This window comes from Portunus trituberculatus, chromosome 19, assembly GCF_017591435.1.
Source record: "Portunus trituberculatus isolate SZX2019 chromosome 19, ASM1759143v1, whole genome shotgun sequence".
In the NCBI taxonomy this organism is placed as follows: domain Eukaryota; kingdom Metazoa; phylum Arthropoda; class Malacostraca; order Decapoda; family Portunidae; genus Portunus; species Portunus trituberculatus.
In genome coordinates this window covers 19,742,041-19,760,963 of record NC_059273.1, presented here as the reverse complement: position 1 = coordinate 19,760,963, position 18,923 = coordinate 19,742,041, and the positions used below count along the sequence as shown (strand labels likewise).

At 36.9% G+C, this 18,923-nt stretch overlaps 1 protein-coding gene across 5 annotated transcripts in view; it reads left to right on the top strand.

The window, feature by feature from the left end:
• LOC123506332 overlaps nucleotides 1-18,923 on the top strand; it is a 31,625-nt gene that overhangs the window by 614 nt on the left and 12,088 nt on the right. The window contains exons 2-19 of one of the 5 annotated variants that reach the window (XM_045258300.1): nucleotides 331-369; nucleotides 1,062-1,169; nucleotides 1,392-1,504; nucleotides 2,739-2,804; nucleotides 2,911-3,012; nucleotides 3,611-3,640; nucleotides 7,616-7,839; nucleotides 8,589-8,721; nucleotides 8,839-9,127; nucleotides 10,035-10,163; nucleotides 10,470-10,659; nucleotides 14,392-14,564; nucleotides 15,224-15,405; nucleotides 15,524-15,685; nucleotides 15,917-16,033; nucleotides 16,212-16,358; nucleotides 16,604-16,773; nucleotides 16,995-17,204. In XM_045258300.1, the coding sequence (XP_045114235.1) occupies nucleotides 1,145-1,169; nucleotides 1,392-1,504; nucleotides 2,739-2,804; nucleotides 2,911-3,012; nucleotides 3,611-3,640; nucleotides 7,616-7,839; nucleotides 8,589-8,721; nucleotides 8,839-9,127; nucleotides 10,035-10,163; nucleotides 10,470-10,659; nucleotides 14,392-14,564; nucleotides 15,224-15,405; nucleotides 15,524-15,685; nucleotides 15,917-16,033; nucleotides 16,212-16,358; nucleotides 16,604-16,773; nucleotides 16,995-17,204 (2,462 nt within the window). In that variant the 5' untranslated portion in view covers nucleotides 331-369; nucleotides 1,062-1,144. Of the gene's footprint in view, nucleotides 1-330; nucleotides 370-1,061; nucleotides 1,170-1,391; nucleotides 1,505-2,738; nucleotides 2,805-2,910; nucleotides 3,013-3,610; nucleotides 3,641-6,263; nucleotides 6,414-7,615; nucleotides 7,840-8,588; nucleotides 8,722-8,838; nucleotides 9,128-10,034; nucleotides 10,164-10,469; nucleotides 10,660-14,391; nucleotides 14,565-15,223; nucleotides 15,406-15,523; nucleotides 15,686-15,916; nucleotides 16,034-16,211; nucleotides 16,359-16,603; nucleotides 16,774-16,994; nucleotides 17,205-18,923 lie in introns of those variants that run through there. The other 4 variants (XM_045258301.1, XM_045258299.1, XM_045258302.1 and 1 more) reach the window with 4 other exon arrangements.

Genomic DNA, 18,923 nt, shown 5'->3' with positions numbered 1-18,923 from the left:
AGAGCTTATGCTCCACCCGCCTATTACTGATGGTCGTATCACTGCACACAAGCTTACCCACGTATCATTCTCGTTCTCAATTATCCATGTTGCTTGGCACGTGGTTCCTTCTTCCCAGATACTCGTACTTCGCTTTGTTCTTCAGCTACCGCTTAACGTTATTCAGGGGATTATGAGGTATAAAATGTTAAATCCATTTCTTTGATTCTTCCTTGCATGTACATTCATGTGAAAAAATTGTTCATTGGTTATAGCAAGAGGAGTGAGGATTATCATTATTATTCATTCATTTATTATTATTTATTATTATTATTTTCGCATTTTCTCCAGAAGTGTCCAGTTATATGGTGATAGGTCTGCTCGCTGAAGGTATGAGGGTAGGGGAGGTGGGAAGGCGTTCAGTGTGAAGTGATGCATGAAATATGTATCTAGAAACATTTAGAAGTAAGAAAGACATTAACATAGATATACTTTGGATTTTTTACGCAAATTAGAAATTGAAGGTAACTATAGAAAAAGTAAAGCTGTCTCAGAGTGAATGATAATTTAGTGCAGAGATGTTTAACCCCTTAAATACTGGGACACATTTTTAGCTTGAGATTTGTGTACGATTATACCATTTTATTGACAATAGGGTGGATTTAGGAAGGACAGAAGATGAATGGCCACAGTCTTCATTATTTTGATCCCCCACATAAGTTTCTGAAGCTGTATGAAATCACCAAATAGTAAGCACAATGAATATGGAAACGCGTCATAGTACTGAAGGAGTTAAGAGTTATAAGGAGTTCGGCGCTGTCTATATAACTCTTAACCATCCGACAACTATGATGCTTGTTGACTAAATTCATTCTGATTTGGATGACTTCCAGGGTGCATCTTTACACAGTTGCATTAATAAATATAAATCCAGATAATATGGTGTAAAAAATCCGAATCTCTTTCTTAATTCAGTAGCATCAAAGAATTTACGTTAGTGGTCGCTGTAGATTGTGTATCTTGCTGACGACCTATGCACTGGAAACACACACGCTCTCTCTCTCTCTCTCTCTCTCTCTCAGCATTGCCAGTAAGTTGTGACCTCCCTCGCTCAGTTGCCGCCACTACTGCCGCTGATTCATGACTCCATAGACAGACCACCACCATGTTTCTCCACCTCATCTCTACTGGTAAGTGTACTTTCTCTCTCTCTCTCTCTCTCTCTCTCTCTCTCTCTCTCTCTCTCTCTCTCAAGTACGAGCATTGGAATGTGAAATAATGAATGGATTGTATGTAGATAACTATCATTTGGATCAGAATGCTAGTAGCTGCTTGTTATGTGTTCATTAGTTCATTTAAATCAACAATGAAGGGTAGATATTGTTCTTACATTGGTGCGTCACTTCAAACAGCCTTTCTATTGGCGCTGAGCGAAACTAACGGAGAGATAGAGGTGCCGTGGTGGAACATACGGAAATTTCTGAGCGAGGCTGTCAACACGGGACTTGGAGTGGACAGGCTGCAGGTAAGATTCGCAACGTGTACTTATTGGTCTGTTCGATGGTGCTGCATAACACTTGTAATAGTGACCAAGTGTTGCTGGGATCATATTCTGAACCGTTTCGGCACCATCGATTCACTGGAAATGATGCAGGTTTTCTAAAGGTGTTTTCATGATTCCAGTGATATATTGTAAAAAGGATTTGAGGGGCAGTGCCCAAGTTTATATATATATATATATATATATATATATATATATATATATATATATATATATATATATATATATATATATTATTTATTTATTTATTTATTTTTTTTTTTTTTTTTTTTTTATTTATTTATTTTTTGTTTTTTTTTTTCCTGTCTTACAGAGGATGTTAAAGGCATGAGCGACTTCAGCATTTATTAAGTTTTTGCTGTGTCTTTTCTATTTGTCTAATTATTTGTTTCTCTTGAACAGTAAGAGCCCTGATGAGCTGTCCAAAAATAGAGTTTGTGGCGACGTTTCGTTCCTCTTCAGGGAACATCTTCAGGCAGAATGTGTGGAGTATGGTAAGTGCCTGAAGATGTTCCCTGAAGAGGAACGAAACGTCGCCACAAACTCTATTTTTGGACAGCTCATCAGGGCTCTTTCTGTTCAAGAGAAACAAATAATTAGACAAATAGAAAAGACACAACAAAAACTTAATAAATGCTGAAGTCGCTCATGCCTTTAACATCCTCTGTAAAGCAGAATATATATATATATATATATATATATATATATATATATATATATATATATATATATATATATATATATATATATATAAAGTTTGGCACTTCGACAGTGAAAGACACTCGGCAAAATAATGCTTTGGCGTCAAATATGGATGCCAAATATTTACAAGAATAAATAAAAGGTAACGTGTGCTAAAATTATCAAACGCACGTAGCGATGGCTTATTTTATTGTTAACTAGTATGTGCTATGCTCATTCACGTTCTAACCTCAAACATTATTGTTATTATTATTATTATTATTATTATTATTATTATTATTATTATTATTATTATTATTATTATTATTATTATTATTATTATTATTATTATTATTATTATTATTATTATTATTATTATTATTATTATTATTATTATTATTATTATTATTATCATTATTATCATTATCATCATCATCATCATCATCATTATCATCTTCACTATTTGAGTAGAATGCCGAAGTAGTTACATAGCCATTGGATCGTTGTTCATTCACAGACCCATTTCGAGAGCGGATTCAAATGGAACTCTGAGGAAATCGACGGAGAAATGCGTTTCCAAAAGGTAAATAAGTCGATCACTACTAAATTGATGCCGATATGTTAATGTGAGTTGTTGAATAACATCTTTTGTAATGCAGACAGTGGAGTCTTGAGAACTGTTGTTGCAGATGGTGCAGATGATGTCGAGTGATTTGAATCGGAGCATCGACGTTGTCAAGAACATGAAGCGTGTCATAGAGCAGGAGTACGAGACCTGGACCCATAGGGAGGTGAGATTGTAGCCCATGTCACAATACTCAAAATACTCTATAGGGTGGTGAACTCTCTTAATATATATATATATATATATATATATATATATATATATATATATATATATATATATATATATATATATATATATAAAACCACGGTTGATAGCAGAAATTGTAGGTACTAAAAATGCAGGGAAATCACATGGAGATATGAAGACTTCCATGTGATTTCCTGCACTAGTACATATATATATATATATATATATATATATATATATATATATATATATATATATATATATATATATATATATATATATATATATAGAGAGAGAGAGAGAGAGAGAGAGAGAGAGAGAGAGTGTGTGTGTGTGTGTGTGTGTGTGTGTGTGTGTGTGTGTGTGTGTGTGTGTGTGTAAGAGTGCGTATGGGCATGGAGAGCTGATAGCCACCTTTTTTTTTCCTGGCTCATGTAATGTCATGATGTGTGCTACTACTAGACTATATAGATTCGCTTATGAAGGTTTTCTATTCTTAGTACTACCATAATTTGACCGTGCACTGATTTTGGCGTGTACTTATTATTCTGATTGAATTGTTTCTTGTCTTGCAGGTTACCACCAACAGTTGCTGTGAAACTGAAGTAAGTTTGCATTATATATATATATATATATATATATATATATATATATATATATATATATATATATATATATATATATATATCAATGATAGAAAGATTGCAGATCAGTCAAGTCAAAAGCATTTACTTAATAAATGGAACTTTATGCCAGATAGTAGCTGAGAGGGCCTACACCATAGTGGAACATGTTAAGTTGGAGGCAGAGAGCTTCACCAGAAAAGCCAACATGCACCAGGAATCAAAACCCTTTGACCTTCATTTAAAAATAGCTACGCTACCTGTTATATCATAATAATCTCTGGTGACGACTTATATGTTATGTTATTGCTTAATAGGCTACAGTAAGAAGTCAAAGATATTGTTGATGCAATTAGAAATAAGTAACACAGTGGATTTACTATTATCAATGCATTTCTTGAAGTAAAGCAGACCATTTCTCTTTGTGTCTGCCATAGGTATGTGTTGATAGCGTGCAGGAAAGGTGCCTTTATATATATAGTGCAGTGCCTAACACTACCACTGTCTGCTATGAATCCATGCACCAATAGTTTGATTGTAAGCTGGGGTAGTCAGTATTTAGCTCATCCAGGTTCCTTTTGGGTTAGTTGATAAATGGGGGCTAGGATAAAAACGGGAGAAGGTAAACTCTATTATGTAAAAATGCATTTGATATGGTGGCTTGCGTTCCAGATTATGCGATTTTGTATTATTTTAGAATTCACTATCATACTTTACAACATTGGGAGTGTGATTGGATGCTAAAAAATTGTATCTCTGGGTTTCTGTGGTAAATGCACTATTCTTTCTTAAATATTCTGCTCCTCCCATTCAAGGATGGGGATTTTGGGGGGTTTTCAGGGTTCTCAAGCGGCAGGGATGACAAACGCTGCTAGTAGGTAATAGAAAAAAAAAAAAAAAAAGGTTGACAAGACAATTTTGATATAGTAAGGTATACAGTGGCGGGTTTTACTATTAAAATAACCTGTACAAATTAACAGGTATCCCTAGATACCGGCAGTAGGAGAGGACGCAAACTGGCGATTTATCAGTGTTCGCCGGCTGGTTAAATTTTAAGGAGTGGGATCGGCATGGTGTCGCGATACAGCTGGAACAGTCTCTAAACATTATATTATTATGTATCTATCGATTTACCATGATTTTACTCCTTCTAGTATTTTTCTGTTGTTATTTTACCATGGTATTTCTTTATAGTTACTTGAGTTAATACGAGTAACATCATTATATAGCTTGAGTTAATACGAGTAACATCATTATATAGAGGAAAATATAGTCGCCTGGTGAACCAAGCTCTTTGATTTTTAGAGATTGTAATAAGGCACAAATCCTAAACACACATTTCACCTCGCCTCTGCAGAGGTTCACAAGTAAAGTGTACAACTATTGTGAGGAGAGAAAAAAAAAAAAAAAAAATGGCCGAAACCGAAGTAGTCCGATAGTGCTGCAATGCTTGAATCTTCGTATACCTAAGCTGTGTCTTGCCATAGCCAGACCATGGTGTGCCTTTAAACTAAAAATAACTCGCCAGGATGGTCACTGTCCAATAGTTAGGTTTCTGTTAGGGCTCTGTGACGCCAAAAAACGTCTATGCAGAACGAATTGGTTGGCAATAGACAGTCTCATTATCAGACTTTGAGTTCAAATAAACTCATTTACTGGGCTTCATGTGTTCATGCTTTCTTGTAGTCTACTTTCTAGCCTAGAAGGAAAAAAAGTATACCTTAGTAACTGCGTTATCAGTTGAGTAAAGGTGGGTTCACACGTGTCAATAATATGCGAATGAAATTGCCAGTCGGTAGCGTGTCCGACTGAATATCGGTGCCTAGGGACTGGAGAAAGAGAAACCAGTCGCAAAACAAGACCATCATGTTGGTCTTGTTCAGTCGATTTGCGACTTGTTTACGTTGTAACGTCACGAAGAAAGGTTTGAAAAAGGGGTGTCCAGATGTATAGAAGATGTTGGAGTTGGTAAGGGAAAAAGAGCACATATAAGGACCCTAAAATTGAATTAAGTACCTAATCTTTATCCCAGGAATAGAACTGAGTATAAAACACACACACACACACACACACACACACACACACACTGCATGGTTATAACCTTCTATTTACTGTTAAGGCGTTTGTGCCATAGATATGTGTTTAAGAATACTTAGGTATAATTTTGATATATCAGGATGTGATAGCAGAATATATTAAAAAAAAAAACTTTGCAATTGACCACTTTTTTCTGTGAAATATTACGATATCTGGTGAATCTGATAACCACAACGGGAGTTTTGAGCTTTGGATCCTTTCCTATTCTCTAAAATAGAATCCCAAGATGCGACCCGAAAATAAAAATGTAAACCAATACCCTCTAGTCTTGATTCTAGAACGTTAGGAATTTGAGTTTTGCTTACTTTTAATAGCTTCTGACACTATTTCTGAGTTTCCGTTGTAAATTAGTATTTTTGGAGATATTTATGTTTCTTTGTACCATAAGAACTATTGCTGAAACTGCTGGGCGCCATTGTTATTTTGAGTTGTTTCGAATCTGAAGTGTTCGAGAAGTGTTTGTTCGAGCGTGGTTCCTGGAACCTTAACGGTAAGTGTGCGTGCGCGCCAGGTTTCTCATAGCCAATGAAAATTAGAGAAAAGTATTAGCCAATCAAATGGCTTTCTAACTGCAAGTGAAGGTTGATGCAGTTCTCGAATCTCGATCAGTCTCTCGCCATGTCCAGTTCAGATGGGTGTGCATTCTCATATTTTGCAGGTATAACTTTTATTTTATTTATTTATTTATATATTTATTTGTTTATTTATTTTTTATATTATTTTATTGATAAGCATTAATGCCATTGAAATCACACGGTGTTATTCCAAGTATTATGAATGTCAAACCGGTGCGATTATCGTGAGGGACAATGTGTTTCGCTGTGAATATGAACTTTTCGGGTTGGGCACAAAAGCGCCGGTACTGTGGTTACAGCGTAATGCGCTTTATTGGTTAAGTTAGGCTTGGTTACCTTGATATCCTTGAGGAACTCCAGCTTATGTTGTTTTCCTTGCAGTTGGGGTTCTGGAGGGCGTGGTTCCCTTGATAGGCTACGTTAATTTAGATCTTTGAGGGAGTGTTGTCGAGGTTGTGTTCCTCCATATTGATTTGTAAAAACATCAATAGGAGTGAATGATCGCCAGTGTGTGAAAAAAATAATAAATATGAAGTACAGTGAGTATACTGACAACATGCAGTCATGTCATGCACTACCAACAAGGAGTGATAGCTAGTAAACAGTATTTAGCCTCATAGACATATAGAAAGAAAAAAATACCAGGGATTTTATTTTCGCAAAGCCCCATGGGTAAGGGCGTTTGCATGGGGGGACAAAGGGGGGGTGGCATTTGGCTCCCCTCCTAGAATTTACGGAAAAAAAATGCAAGGAAAATTCAAAATAAACATAAGATTACATGGAAAATACAAAATGAATAGAATACCATGTACATTTATTAACTGTTTATTACCATAATTATTCTGTTACTCAGGTTTCTTTATTATTACTAGCACATACTATTGTTGGAAGGGAGTCATTAGGATTTCTGCAAAACTTGTCAATCATCCTGTTCATTATTGTATTTTTTTCTGCAGATGTCCATGCCCCCATTGTACTTTTTTTTTTCTGCAGATGCCCATACTCAGGGACTCACAAGAAGATATTCAGGGGTACTTAGATGGCTGCTCTAATAATATCCTTTGCAGTACAATTGCATACTGAATTATTGTCAGTGACTAAATTAACCTTCTGTTCGATGTTAGATTACTGGTGATTCGGGTAGATGGTCAGAGGGTTCTGAACGAGAAAAAGGTTGAGAAACGCCTATACCACAGGGTCAAAGGTCAATGAGATAGATAACTATTGAGGTCACACATAGCTATGAATAGCATAATCCCTAATGTTTGTTCTATTTTGTGTGCAGGACCATTCCTTTGGATGTGCAATAAGCAGCAAATGGAATGGAGATAAACCCCAGCTTGCCTACTTTACACCCCTCTCAGTTGTGCGGGAGATGGAGTACAATATTGACAAGTACCCGGAAAACACGTCTAGATATTTTGCCTTCACAGATGGGTCCGTCTATACATATCCTCCAGTCCCCAAGAACAACAATAGCACCTGTGAGAACTATGACCCTCACACCAGGTATGCTACTATTCAGGCAGGCAGGTATTTATTTGTCAAGCTATCAGAAACATGATTGGAAAACAGGATAACTTGGTGGTGATTCAACAGGGACTGAATTTCTGTCAGGGGATTGATGGGAAATGCAAGTTCTGACATCTTACTAGTTGGACCAAGATGTCAATAAGGCCCAAGTAGATTTTATTAAGCCTAAACTGTACTGCCATTACATTTCCTTTTTGTTCTTCTTTTGTATAACTTGCTAATGCAAGATTTAGTCTTCACTCCATCAGTCCATTTACTAGTAAAACTCTGGAAGTGTATTCCTTTTCCTGCATTTCCTCTTATTTACAACGTGAACATCTTAGAAATAGTATCGTCACCTCTAAAAGTAATTTTTTTGTGTCTGCCTTTTCTTCAATACATAAAAAAGTGATAGAACCGTCAAGATCAACCAACATCCATGGCATTCAAGCCTTGGACAATCATCTTGGCTTGAATGTTAATGTGACAGATTTGAATTTTTGCCATATGTGTCAATGCCATAGGTTCAAGTTCATTCAGCTCAGATCCCAGTTCATACTTCAAAACAGAACATGGGTCAGAAAATTTTCTGAAGGAAGGGTGAATTGGCTATTAAGAGGCTATTGCTATAGATTTGATATTGTGGTCTTCTGTATTGTAGATAGAAGCAATACTGCCTGAACTACCACATAGTAATATCCAGTGTCAACTTATTGTTTTCAATTTTATTGTAAATTCTCTCTCAGATATTTCTACACGCAGTCCAAGTCTCCTGAGCCACGTGATGTGGTGGTGTTGGTGCACAGTGGCCAAAATGTCAAGCAACTTCTTAGAGATATTGTAATAGGCACCATCGATGGCCTCAGTCTCATGGACCGGGTGTGTTTATTAAACAGTAGTTCATTTATGTCATTGATTTTATGCTATTTAGTTGAAATCAGATAAAGTGAGGTAATTTCAAATTTTGATATATATTGTATTTCTTTGGTGGTTAAGGTGGGACTGTGTCTTCCGGCTACTGATGGCTGCCAGATTGGACCATTTGGTGCAGAGAAAACTGCCACTGGTTCATCCTGGCCTGGTCCTGACATTCCCCTGAGCAAGCAATCATTCCTTGGACAAATGTTATCTACCAACAACAAGAACAAAAATGAACTTGGAAAGCATTTGGATTTATGGCTAAAAGATAATAATTCTACTCCATTCTCAAACCATTCAGCAGCTGTAGATGCAGGGTTGCATTTCTTGAATTCAAGTTCCAATCACCCTTTCAGTCTTTTAGCTGGTGAGTTAATGTGAACAAATGTTTTGCTTATGTCATATCACTATGCATTAAAAAATATGTATTAGAAAATTGCCTTCAGCAACATGAGGAAGCTACAGCTATTCATAGTTCAATATTGGAGTGTAGCTCCTAAAAAGTGTATTCCAATGATAATTAATATCAATTTGCAAAAAAGATAACTATAGAAAGCTGATGGAGGGCAGAGGGCAGTAACTGGTTGTCTAAATGGATGTGCAAGCAATCTTTACACATGAACCTACATTTTCTTTTTTAAGGTTGTACGCAATTCCAGATTTATTTTGTGGTTTCATTGCCCTTTATTATGGAAAATGTAGTTGATTTTTATTGATAGTGATATTAATTGCACAGCAGCTCCCAGAAATTATCTTCAAAGTGTGTTATGGACTATTGTATAATAAACTGTGCAAAGCCTGCCGACTGATCATGTGTTGCATCAATAGGGTATTCATGGTGTAATGTGATGTTGATGTATGGATCCATTTCCTTAGTGTATAGGGCTGCCAACTGTTGCCATTATAATCATCAAACATGTCAAATAGTATTTGTCCATTGTGTCAAAAATAGTTATGGAAGCTATTATGCACTATAGCTCTTCAACAATTTCATCTCTACTAACTTGTACCAATGCTCATACTATTTAATAACCAAAGATTAAATAAGCTGGAAAAAAAATAGGTGTTAATTATGTTCTCAGGCAACGATTACTGATTAATCACAAAATTAGTTATCGAAAAAGTCTCAACCAGGGTAAAATATGCATTGAATTCCTATACAACATGAGAATATAAAGACACAGAAGTTTTACACTCAGAAATGTATATAGTATCCCATTTATATTTGCTTCTCTTTTTCTTTCATTAAACTATGATGATAATGGTGTCTCTAGAAGATGTGCGACACAAGGTGCTAGTGTATGTGACTACGGAAGAAGCATGGGAGGAGGACCCAAGTGGAAACGAGAATCTTAAGGAAGCGTACTTGAATGGAATTTTTGTTGTTGTTTACTTGATTGAAGGTAAATTTACTGCTTTTGTTATTTATTGGTGTAAGTTCGTGAAGTGAATTGAGATTACTGAAAACACACGTATATAAATTTTGATTAACAACACTACAAATAACATTAAAGAAAAAAGAAAACTGATATGTCAATGAAGATTCTATAATGCATGTCCTGTTGTTTCTGTCTTGAAGGTGTTCTTATGTTAGGAGAATAGAAAAAAAAAAAATACAGTAATACAAACTTCTATAGTCCATTAGTGAACATTTGAATTGGGTTGAGAAATTTACAATTTTTCTAAAATGTAATTTCTGGTTTTGACAGAGAGGGAGAAAACTGTTGTGCAAGGAGAAACAACAATTGTGCAGGAAGAGGAGACAACACTTGAGGGAGAGGTAGAAGCAAGAAATGTGCAGGACAGGGAGACTGAAGAGAGGCAAAATATTGGGTACTTAGAGGTGGTGCACTTCCCTGTTGGCTCCAGCTTTGTAGATGCCAAAAATAGGTTACCCAGGTGAGGACATGTCATGTGAGATCAGATACACTTCGAATTTGTTATGCATTATGTAACAAGTCATATTCTGATTTTGAAAGTGATTCTTGATAAGGTTGATGTAAATTACTTTAATTTGTCTTGCTTTTTTTTGACAGTTTTTGTATCTCCATATGAATTTTAGATTGCAAAGGAAATAAGGTAGGATGGATAACACTGTAAAGTGCTTTAAAAGTAGTGGAAAGAACATCATATTATTGTTGGTTAGGTTATTAATTAGTAAGTGGTTTTATTTGTCTCAGGTACCAGAAGACTTGGCAGATAGGGAGGCGGTGGCGTAGTGGATAAGTGGTGAGCATGGGATCGGGCAGATGTACATGCTTAGGTTCAAATCCCACCAAGTGCTGTCTTACAAAAAAAAAAAAAAAAAAAAAAAAAAAAAAATGCCATCTATTGAGTGGTTTAAAGTTACCTACATGTCACCATGATAACCAGACTGTAGGTGGTTACACCAAAGATGTACTTGGGTGGTGTTATGTGCCCTAATATGGGTACCACTATAAATAAAATTGCCTGCACTACAATGGGTGGAAGCTGAACAGCGCTTCCCATACTCCTCAAATATACCTACAGATGCTATAGGCCATTATGTAAAAAAATAATAAATAAGTGAATAAAAGATAAATGAATAGAAATAGATCATGCATGTGAAGTTCCTTAGTATAAAGAAAAATGAATAGATGAAATGTTTTGGCTATAGGAACATCAGTTTGCAAAGTTTGATAGATGTGTATGGTAAGCCAGGTAGGTTGCAAATAAGGACAGATAGGAATGGAATAGATAATGTCATCCGAGAGTAATGGAAAGATTTTAGAAGATGAGAAATTTTTGTTGACCAGATTTTTGTAGTAAGGCACCCATATGAAGGGGAAAGAAGCCTTTTTGTTGGTTTGCATTGGGTTGACAGGAAAGGACTGTAGAATGTTTTGAAAACATATAAAGTTGGAAGGAATGAAGAGTTTCTATATATGTAAATAGCAGAGCATGTATGGGACTTGATGTTACTGTGAGCGAGTTCTTTGCAGTCAGAGTAGGCTTGCATCATAGTTGTGTAATGTTACTGTGGTTGTTCAGCTTGTATATGCAGAGTGTAGTAAAGGAAAGGAATATAGTAGTTTTAGGTAGAGGACAAAGGGGAAAAAAAAGGACAAACTGTAAACATCACATTGTATCCATAGAACAAAGCTGTGATGTTTGATGTACAGGCACAGCTGGTATTAAAAATACATAGTAAATTTTGTTATGTGGCAGCTCACATGCCTTGAAGGTGCTTTGGTCAAGTTTTAAATAAAGGCCCTTCCACATGGCGGGCAAATGTACGGTGGGCACTCCGATTTGCCTGTTTAATTCTCTCGCTTTGAAACAATGTTACCAGATCAAACATTTCAAATAAGATGGGTAGTAGGCACAGGCAGGCAAATGTATGACTCGAGCCAGATGCCGGGCAGAGGGCAGAGTGCAGTCAGAGCTGTGGCAGGCAATGTCAGCCAGTGGGGTGGTTGGTACGACAACATGGGACGTAAGAATCGTCACCGGACAGTTAAAGCTAAATGTATAACTAAACGTATACCCATGGAGGGCATGGTGTTGACTTGTAACATTGTGTCTGGCAATGTGGTTCCTAGTCAGGTTTTCATCCAGTGCCTCAACAATGGGCAATGGCACTTCGATGGTTTGGCCATGGTTTCCTCATGTATGATGTCATTTACACTCATGATTGCCACCCATACCACAGACAATTGGTAATAGTGTCTGCCCGCCGTGCATTTGCCCGTCGTGTGGAAGGGCCATAAGTAACACTGTCAACAACAGACACCAGTGGGAGATGTCTCTCTTACACTCCTTCTGTGACCTCATTTCATCACTCTTTGAATTTTTTTTATATTATAATAGGTCAAGATTGGATTAAGAATTAAGAAAAGAGTGCAGTGATGGCATTAGTTTGAGAGGGACTTGGTGATTGTGAGACTGGAAGATCAGAAATATCCATTGCACTGGGGGCAAAGGCTGTACCAGTGCTTGAAATATCTATCATTCCATGTGCCTTTTGCTGCTCACTCTTACAGGCCTTTGTTGACCAAGAGAAAGACAGAGCAATAATAACATTTTGTCAGCTTCCCTGCTCTTTTATCTGTCATTCTTTTTCACTGAACTTTTCTATCTCTTGGGACTGACAACTGTTCCAAGGGCTAACATAGCCTTTGCCACCCATGCAACAACTGCTTCTGAGGCAGCTTCTGAAATGAGGCAGTCAAGTCATTATGTTATCATTTGAATCATAGATTTTCAGAAGTTGAAATAACAAAACATGTGAATCTGAATATGTGAGAGAATCCAGAACCTACCTCATCAGAAAGATATTCATGAAAGGTTGTAAGGAGTTGCCTTTTCACAGACATGATGATAGCATCCCCACTTCATCCTTCAGCTGCTTTGACATAAGATTTGTATTAGAGTCTAACTGCCTTTGTAGATAAGTTAAAAGCCAGAGTGGGATTCTACCACTGTTACTGTAAAAAAGACAGTTCCTCACTTCTTCCTTTGATCAATTTTTGTATGAAATTTTAAACATTTAGCATTTTCAAATTCATATGTTTTACTCTATCAACACCATTCAAGCTCAATTTATGAAAATCTATGATTCAAATGACATCACCATGACTTGCCTAGCTTGCAATCACCACTGCAAACACCACAGCATGAACAGAACAAAATGTGTTGCACCTGAGAACAAAGCCAGTTGCGCATCACCATAGACACATTAAGTATTGACACTGATAATCTGCTGTTCATTGCTCCTATGGGCATGAGTGAAAAGGAGAGGTATACTTGAGATATTGAGGAGTCAATTTGTCCCAAACCTTTTATATGCTTGCTGGAATTTGTGAGCAAAGTAGTGTGTGCTACCATGAGGCAAAATCTGAGTTCACTTGCTTGTGTATATATAGATAGATAATAGATTTTCTGTGCTTGATTTTAAGATGTATATGTGTACAGTAAGCCCCCACACTTGGCGAAGCTCATCTTGGCGAAATTCACTATTGGCGGTAGGGTGGCCACGGACCACTGAGTGCACGCTTGGCGATTTGAATCTAAACTTGGCAGCCGCACAGCGAACCACACGGCTCCCCAGTGACGTCTGTAAACCTATCAGAACGCAGTGTGAGAGTCCCCTTCAGCCATTTTGTTTGTGCTACCCTTTGTTCTGCTAGTGTGGGGAACGAATTCTGGTGATTTACCACCAACGTGGCCTCTACAAGCGCAACAGGTGGTACTGGTGGGTTAAGGACAATGGTGGTGGCGGCAAGGAAGAGAGTGGGCAAGGGAAACGGGTGGAAAAACGGGTGTTACAGCCTTTATATCATGTCTTATTAGCTTTATTTGTTGTTTATTTTCTGTTTTGTACATGTATTCTAATATGTGAAGGCAAAAGATTTTATTTCAGCTTGAAAGATGGTATTTTATGGGTCAAAAGAGGGACTTTGGCAATGACCAAAGACTGCTTGAGGCATTTTTTAGGCAATTTATATGGTATGAAGAACTCGTGCTTGGCGAAATTCGCATTTGGCGGTAGTTTCGCCAGACTAATTAATTTGCCAAGTGCGGGGGCTTACTGTAATGGAAGTGCATATATTAATTATGAAGCTTATTAGCTACATAGGAAAAATAATTATGGTTTTACTTTTCTTCCAGTTTCGGACAGAATAACCAGAATCAACCAGTCATTACCATACCTTACTGGGATGCTTTTGGCATGGGATATATAATTACTGTTTGCATGCCACTGGTGTTTAAGGAAGAATTTGTTGGGTCAACCTGTGATGATGTCTACGTGGTTAACCTCCTTGCTGACCTCACTATTCATGGTTAGTTTTACTTCAAAGCAGTGATCATAGGGAAAGAAATGTATCCATAACAGTAATCAGCTGTATTTCTTAATAAGATATCTTTTTTATAATACTGGGAAGGCTCTCAGATTCAATCCAAAACTGGATGTTTCAACTAAATTTGCTTCACCCTATAGTACTTGCTCTGTTGTCCACATAGTCTCAAAATTATCTACCATCTGCCTTAAACTTCATAGTTACTTTCAAAAATAGATTTATCTATTATTTATATCTCCCATCTAATTCCTCTTGCTATAATATCATTATTTGACTCATTAACTTTGAAGTGAAGCATTCCCCTCATGGAATCTCAAAGCACAAAGCTTTGCTCTTTCTCACATCCCTATTCTGACCACTTTCCTAATGCAATCTTTCATTCCTTTTATTGGTAAATACAGTAACTTCCTGTTTGCTTCTGTATTTCTTTCTATCTTTGATTTGAAATGTTCTAATTGAGAGGTTTCAAGACATCTTAAATTTGGGATACTTTCTCTTCTCTGTTCTCTGTAGAGACTGGCACCTTCAGTGGGCCCATTTTATGACTTTTTGTTGTTCACACCAAACCCATCTTATATTGAATAGTGAAACTGATCCTGCTTAGTGTTTATGTATTTATGAATTTTAACCTTACTTTTCAGATATTGAGAATGCTTATGTATTTGTGATCAATAGTCTGGGAATAACTTTGATGCATCCATTGCTACCCTCACCTCACTCTGTTACTCAAGATCCTGCCACTGTTACCATTGATAAGCTGGAACAACACATGGATTCTTATTCTATTCTGAAGAAGATAATTAGAGAGGAGACTGGCAAAGAGGTTAGTACAACCAATAGTTATAATTTCTTCTTTTATGTAAAATTACATTTAGTGAAATGGCAGCTTTAGAACTTTGGATACTAAATAAAGTCTGACTACTTATTTTCTCCCCTCTCAGGACAGAGAAAAAGGAGTACTGGTAGAGGCCCTTGGCTGGCCTGCAGACTCTCATCTGCCAAACGCAGTGAGGGGAAAGAGTGCCAATCTACGTTTCCTGTGGGGTCCCATAAACCAGACTGATCTTACTTTGGTTCTAGTTCTTCCTCTCATCAATGGCAAGGTAGATTCACCTCAGTGAAGCACTAATGAGAACTGAAAGTTGCATGGCTTAGTGTAATGTTTTTTTAATCAATAATATGACAAGTTACTGTATGTAAAGAAAACTTTTCAGAAGGTGACATTGTAAATTTTATGTATTCCATTATGAATTTCTTTTCTCCAAATGTATTGGGTCTTGATGCATTCCTTTGGCTCGATTGTTTTTTCTTCATGTTTACTATTGGCTCTCCAGGTACTGTCAACTAGGTACACATGCCTCAACGGGACACCATGTAAAGTAAAGAATTTCCACTACCATAAACCCCAGCCTGGAGACACAAGCATATCATTTTGCAAATATTTAGGCACGGTGAGAAATACAGTACTTTGAAAAGTTTACAGATGAGTAATATAGCATAAAGTTGAGGAATTATAACCAAATATTGTACTATATACTGATCATAAATATTGATCTCTTATCAGATATAGTATATGGTGATTACAAAAAATCACTCATTAATTTTTTTAGATGATTCTTTTTGTTTCAGCAAGTTGTCTATGATAAAGGACTTGTGAAATTAGCTCCGGACTGCTTCAATGATATGCTGGGATATCTTAGGAGAGAAGATAATGAAAGCATCTCCCAGATATACTCCATATTTAATGGCAGTCATTTTTTCAATAAGCTACTCAGGGTAAGGACAAATGCTGTGTACTCTATCACAATACGTACAGTATTAGGTTAAAAAATTCATGAATTGAAAAGAATAATTAAAAGAGGACCTTGTTGGAGAGTTGACTGTTCATAAATCTCATTGCTCAGGAGGAGTAAGCAGTTTATTAGAGCCATCAGTTTAAAGTCAGCAGTGAGTGGTTTGTCATGAAGTAGGGTTGGTGCATGTCAAATATTTGACTCCACTACACTTTTTTCTCTCCATAGACAGACTTGAAACCAAGTGTGAAATTGGCAGAGAAAGCTGTGGATGTGTGGAAAGATCTACATGTGAGTGGCTATATTGCAGCACAATACATGGGGACATCCGACGGTGTCTTTATTTCCCTCCCAGGTACTGAATTTAAGTCAAGCTATGATCACAGGAGTAGACCATGGTGAGTCTTCAGATCTAGTTCCTCTATATAATTCATGTTATTTCAAAATGAAGCATAAAGCATTAACAGAAGATCCTGAATTTACCTGGCAGCTTTATGCCCAGTGTAGTGACCAGTAAAGAACCAGAAATTAAGACTTAGTGAAGGTTACAAAAATTTATGGAAACTTGACAGAAAAATTGTTTTAGAAGGCTTTATTACTGAAATAAATGTTGTTTCAGGTATCAACTGACCATATCATCTTTGAATGGAGATCACCTCTCCATGACCACACCACGCTGCATCAGGTACAAATCAACCATGGTGTACACACTAGCACGTTCCCTGCGTAGTCATCAAGGCACTCCTCTGGCAGTAGTGGCTGGAGACTTTACCTTCCAGTACATTATGGGACTCTTCCTGGAACAAGTTCCTGACTGCAAACAGTACATGTGAGTTGTTGGTTGTTTACATGTCTGGAGGAGAAGGAAAAATCTGGTCCAAATAATTATTAAGAAATACTAATCAATATAGAAATATACTACTTGCTGTAATGTCTCTAAACTCTAAGGTAACACTGTTGATTTGTTTTCTCTAACTCCATCTGTTTCTTTTTTCTATATTTCCATAATTCATATAACTTTTCCTTCTTCTCTTCTAGGTTTTCTTTTCCAAGCAAAAACTCTCCAATCACATGATTTTTGTCTTCATTGAGCAGTCTTTGGAAATCTGTAATTTAATTTATTTCTTCCTTCAACTCAGGGTAATTTACTATGAAGTGGGCTAGGTTTTCTTCTAGATGACATAATGAGCAAACTGTGTAAGCACGGTGGCAGAAAGTAGTAAGCATGAGGTCAACAACACAACTGCTTCTCCAAACCTCCTTGCTCTCTCTTTCTCTCTCTCTCTCTCTCTCTCTCTCTCTCTCTCTCTCTCTCTCTCTCTCTCTCTCTCTCTCTCTCTCTCTCTCTCTCTCTCTCTCTCTCTCTCTCTCTCTCTCTCTCTCTCTCTCTCTTTCTGGTGTTGCAGATTACTGCCATAGATTGGCTTTGAGGGTGGCCATATGGTGAGCGTGCAGCAGGACAATACTCCATAGCAAGATTGCCTAGGTCAGGTAGAGGTATAGGCAAGGTTGCACTTCTCTGCTTAGATGCCATGTTTAGGATGGGGAAGACTTTTCTATAGAGAATACACCGTGATTTTTACCTCAGTGGTGATGTGGAAGAAAAGTTAGAAGGATTTCAGAAATGCACCAATTTATATAGAAACAGACAGAGACAGGGTAAGGAGATGGAGTGGGGTTAGACAAAGGCAAACCTGTAATCTTATGGAGAGGTGGCAGTAGTGTGGAGGTAGTCTACTCGTACTCTGACCGTGACGATCCCCTGCCTCTCCTCCTTTGTCACCTCAGCAAGGTCCTTCAGATAGTCATTAAACACTTGTTAATGATACCACTGGACCACATGGATATTGGCCATTACATCACATGAAAAGCTATACAGTATCTTTAATTTATTCGTGCTAAGACAAATTTTGATTACTGTACACTTCTTAAATAATAATTAAATCTTTTGTTTCAGCATTAAACATAGAATATGGTGGTTTAAATGTTCAAAATATTTATTTGCTTTATAAAAAAAGAATGAATTACTGAAAAAGGGAAAGAGAAGGGGAAGTTAAGGGTATCGCAGACAAACCGCTCTCAATAATAAACAATTCGCAGTAACAGACACCCCCTCACCCCCTAAGTGTCTGTTATTGCGAAGTATCACTGTATTAATCCCATTTTTAACTCAAAATAGGTATTCAGTAATTAGAAAATATATAATTTTCTATCAAGTTGTTCTCAATAAAGCCACAAGAAACAATAAGAAAAACAATCTCCTTAACAATGAAGAGGATATCTGAGGGAAGAAATCTTTTGTTCCAAACACAACCCATCCAACTCAATACAAAGAAGGAAAGGAAGATTAAAACAAAATAATAATAATAATGGTTTGTACCTAATAGTTTATACGTATTAAAGACGATGGTTTTTTTATTCATTAGTATATTGTTTCATAGATGTGGGAGAGGGTGATGGTAGCAGAGTAAACCTTATGGCCACCCTAACCCCGTTTTTTCCGCTGGCCTTCATTGCTACCTGTCCTTGCTGGCATCCTCCATGGCGA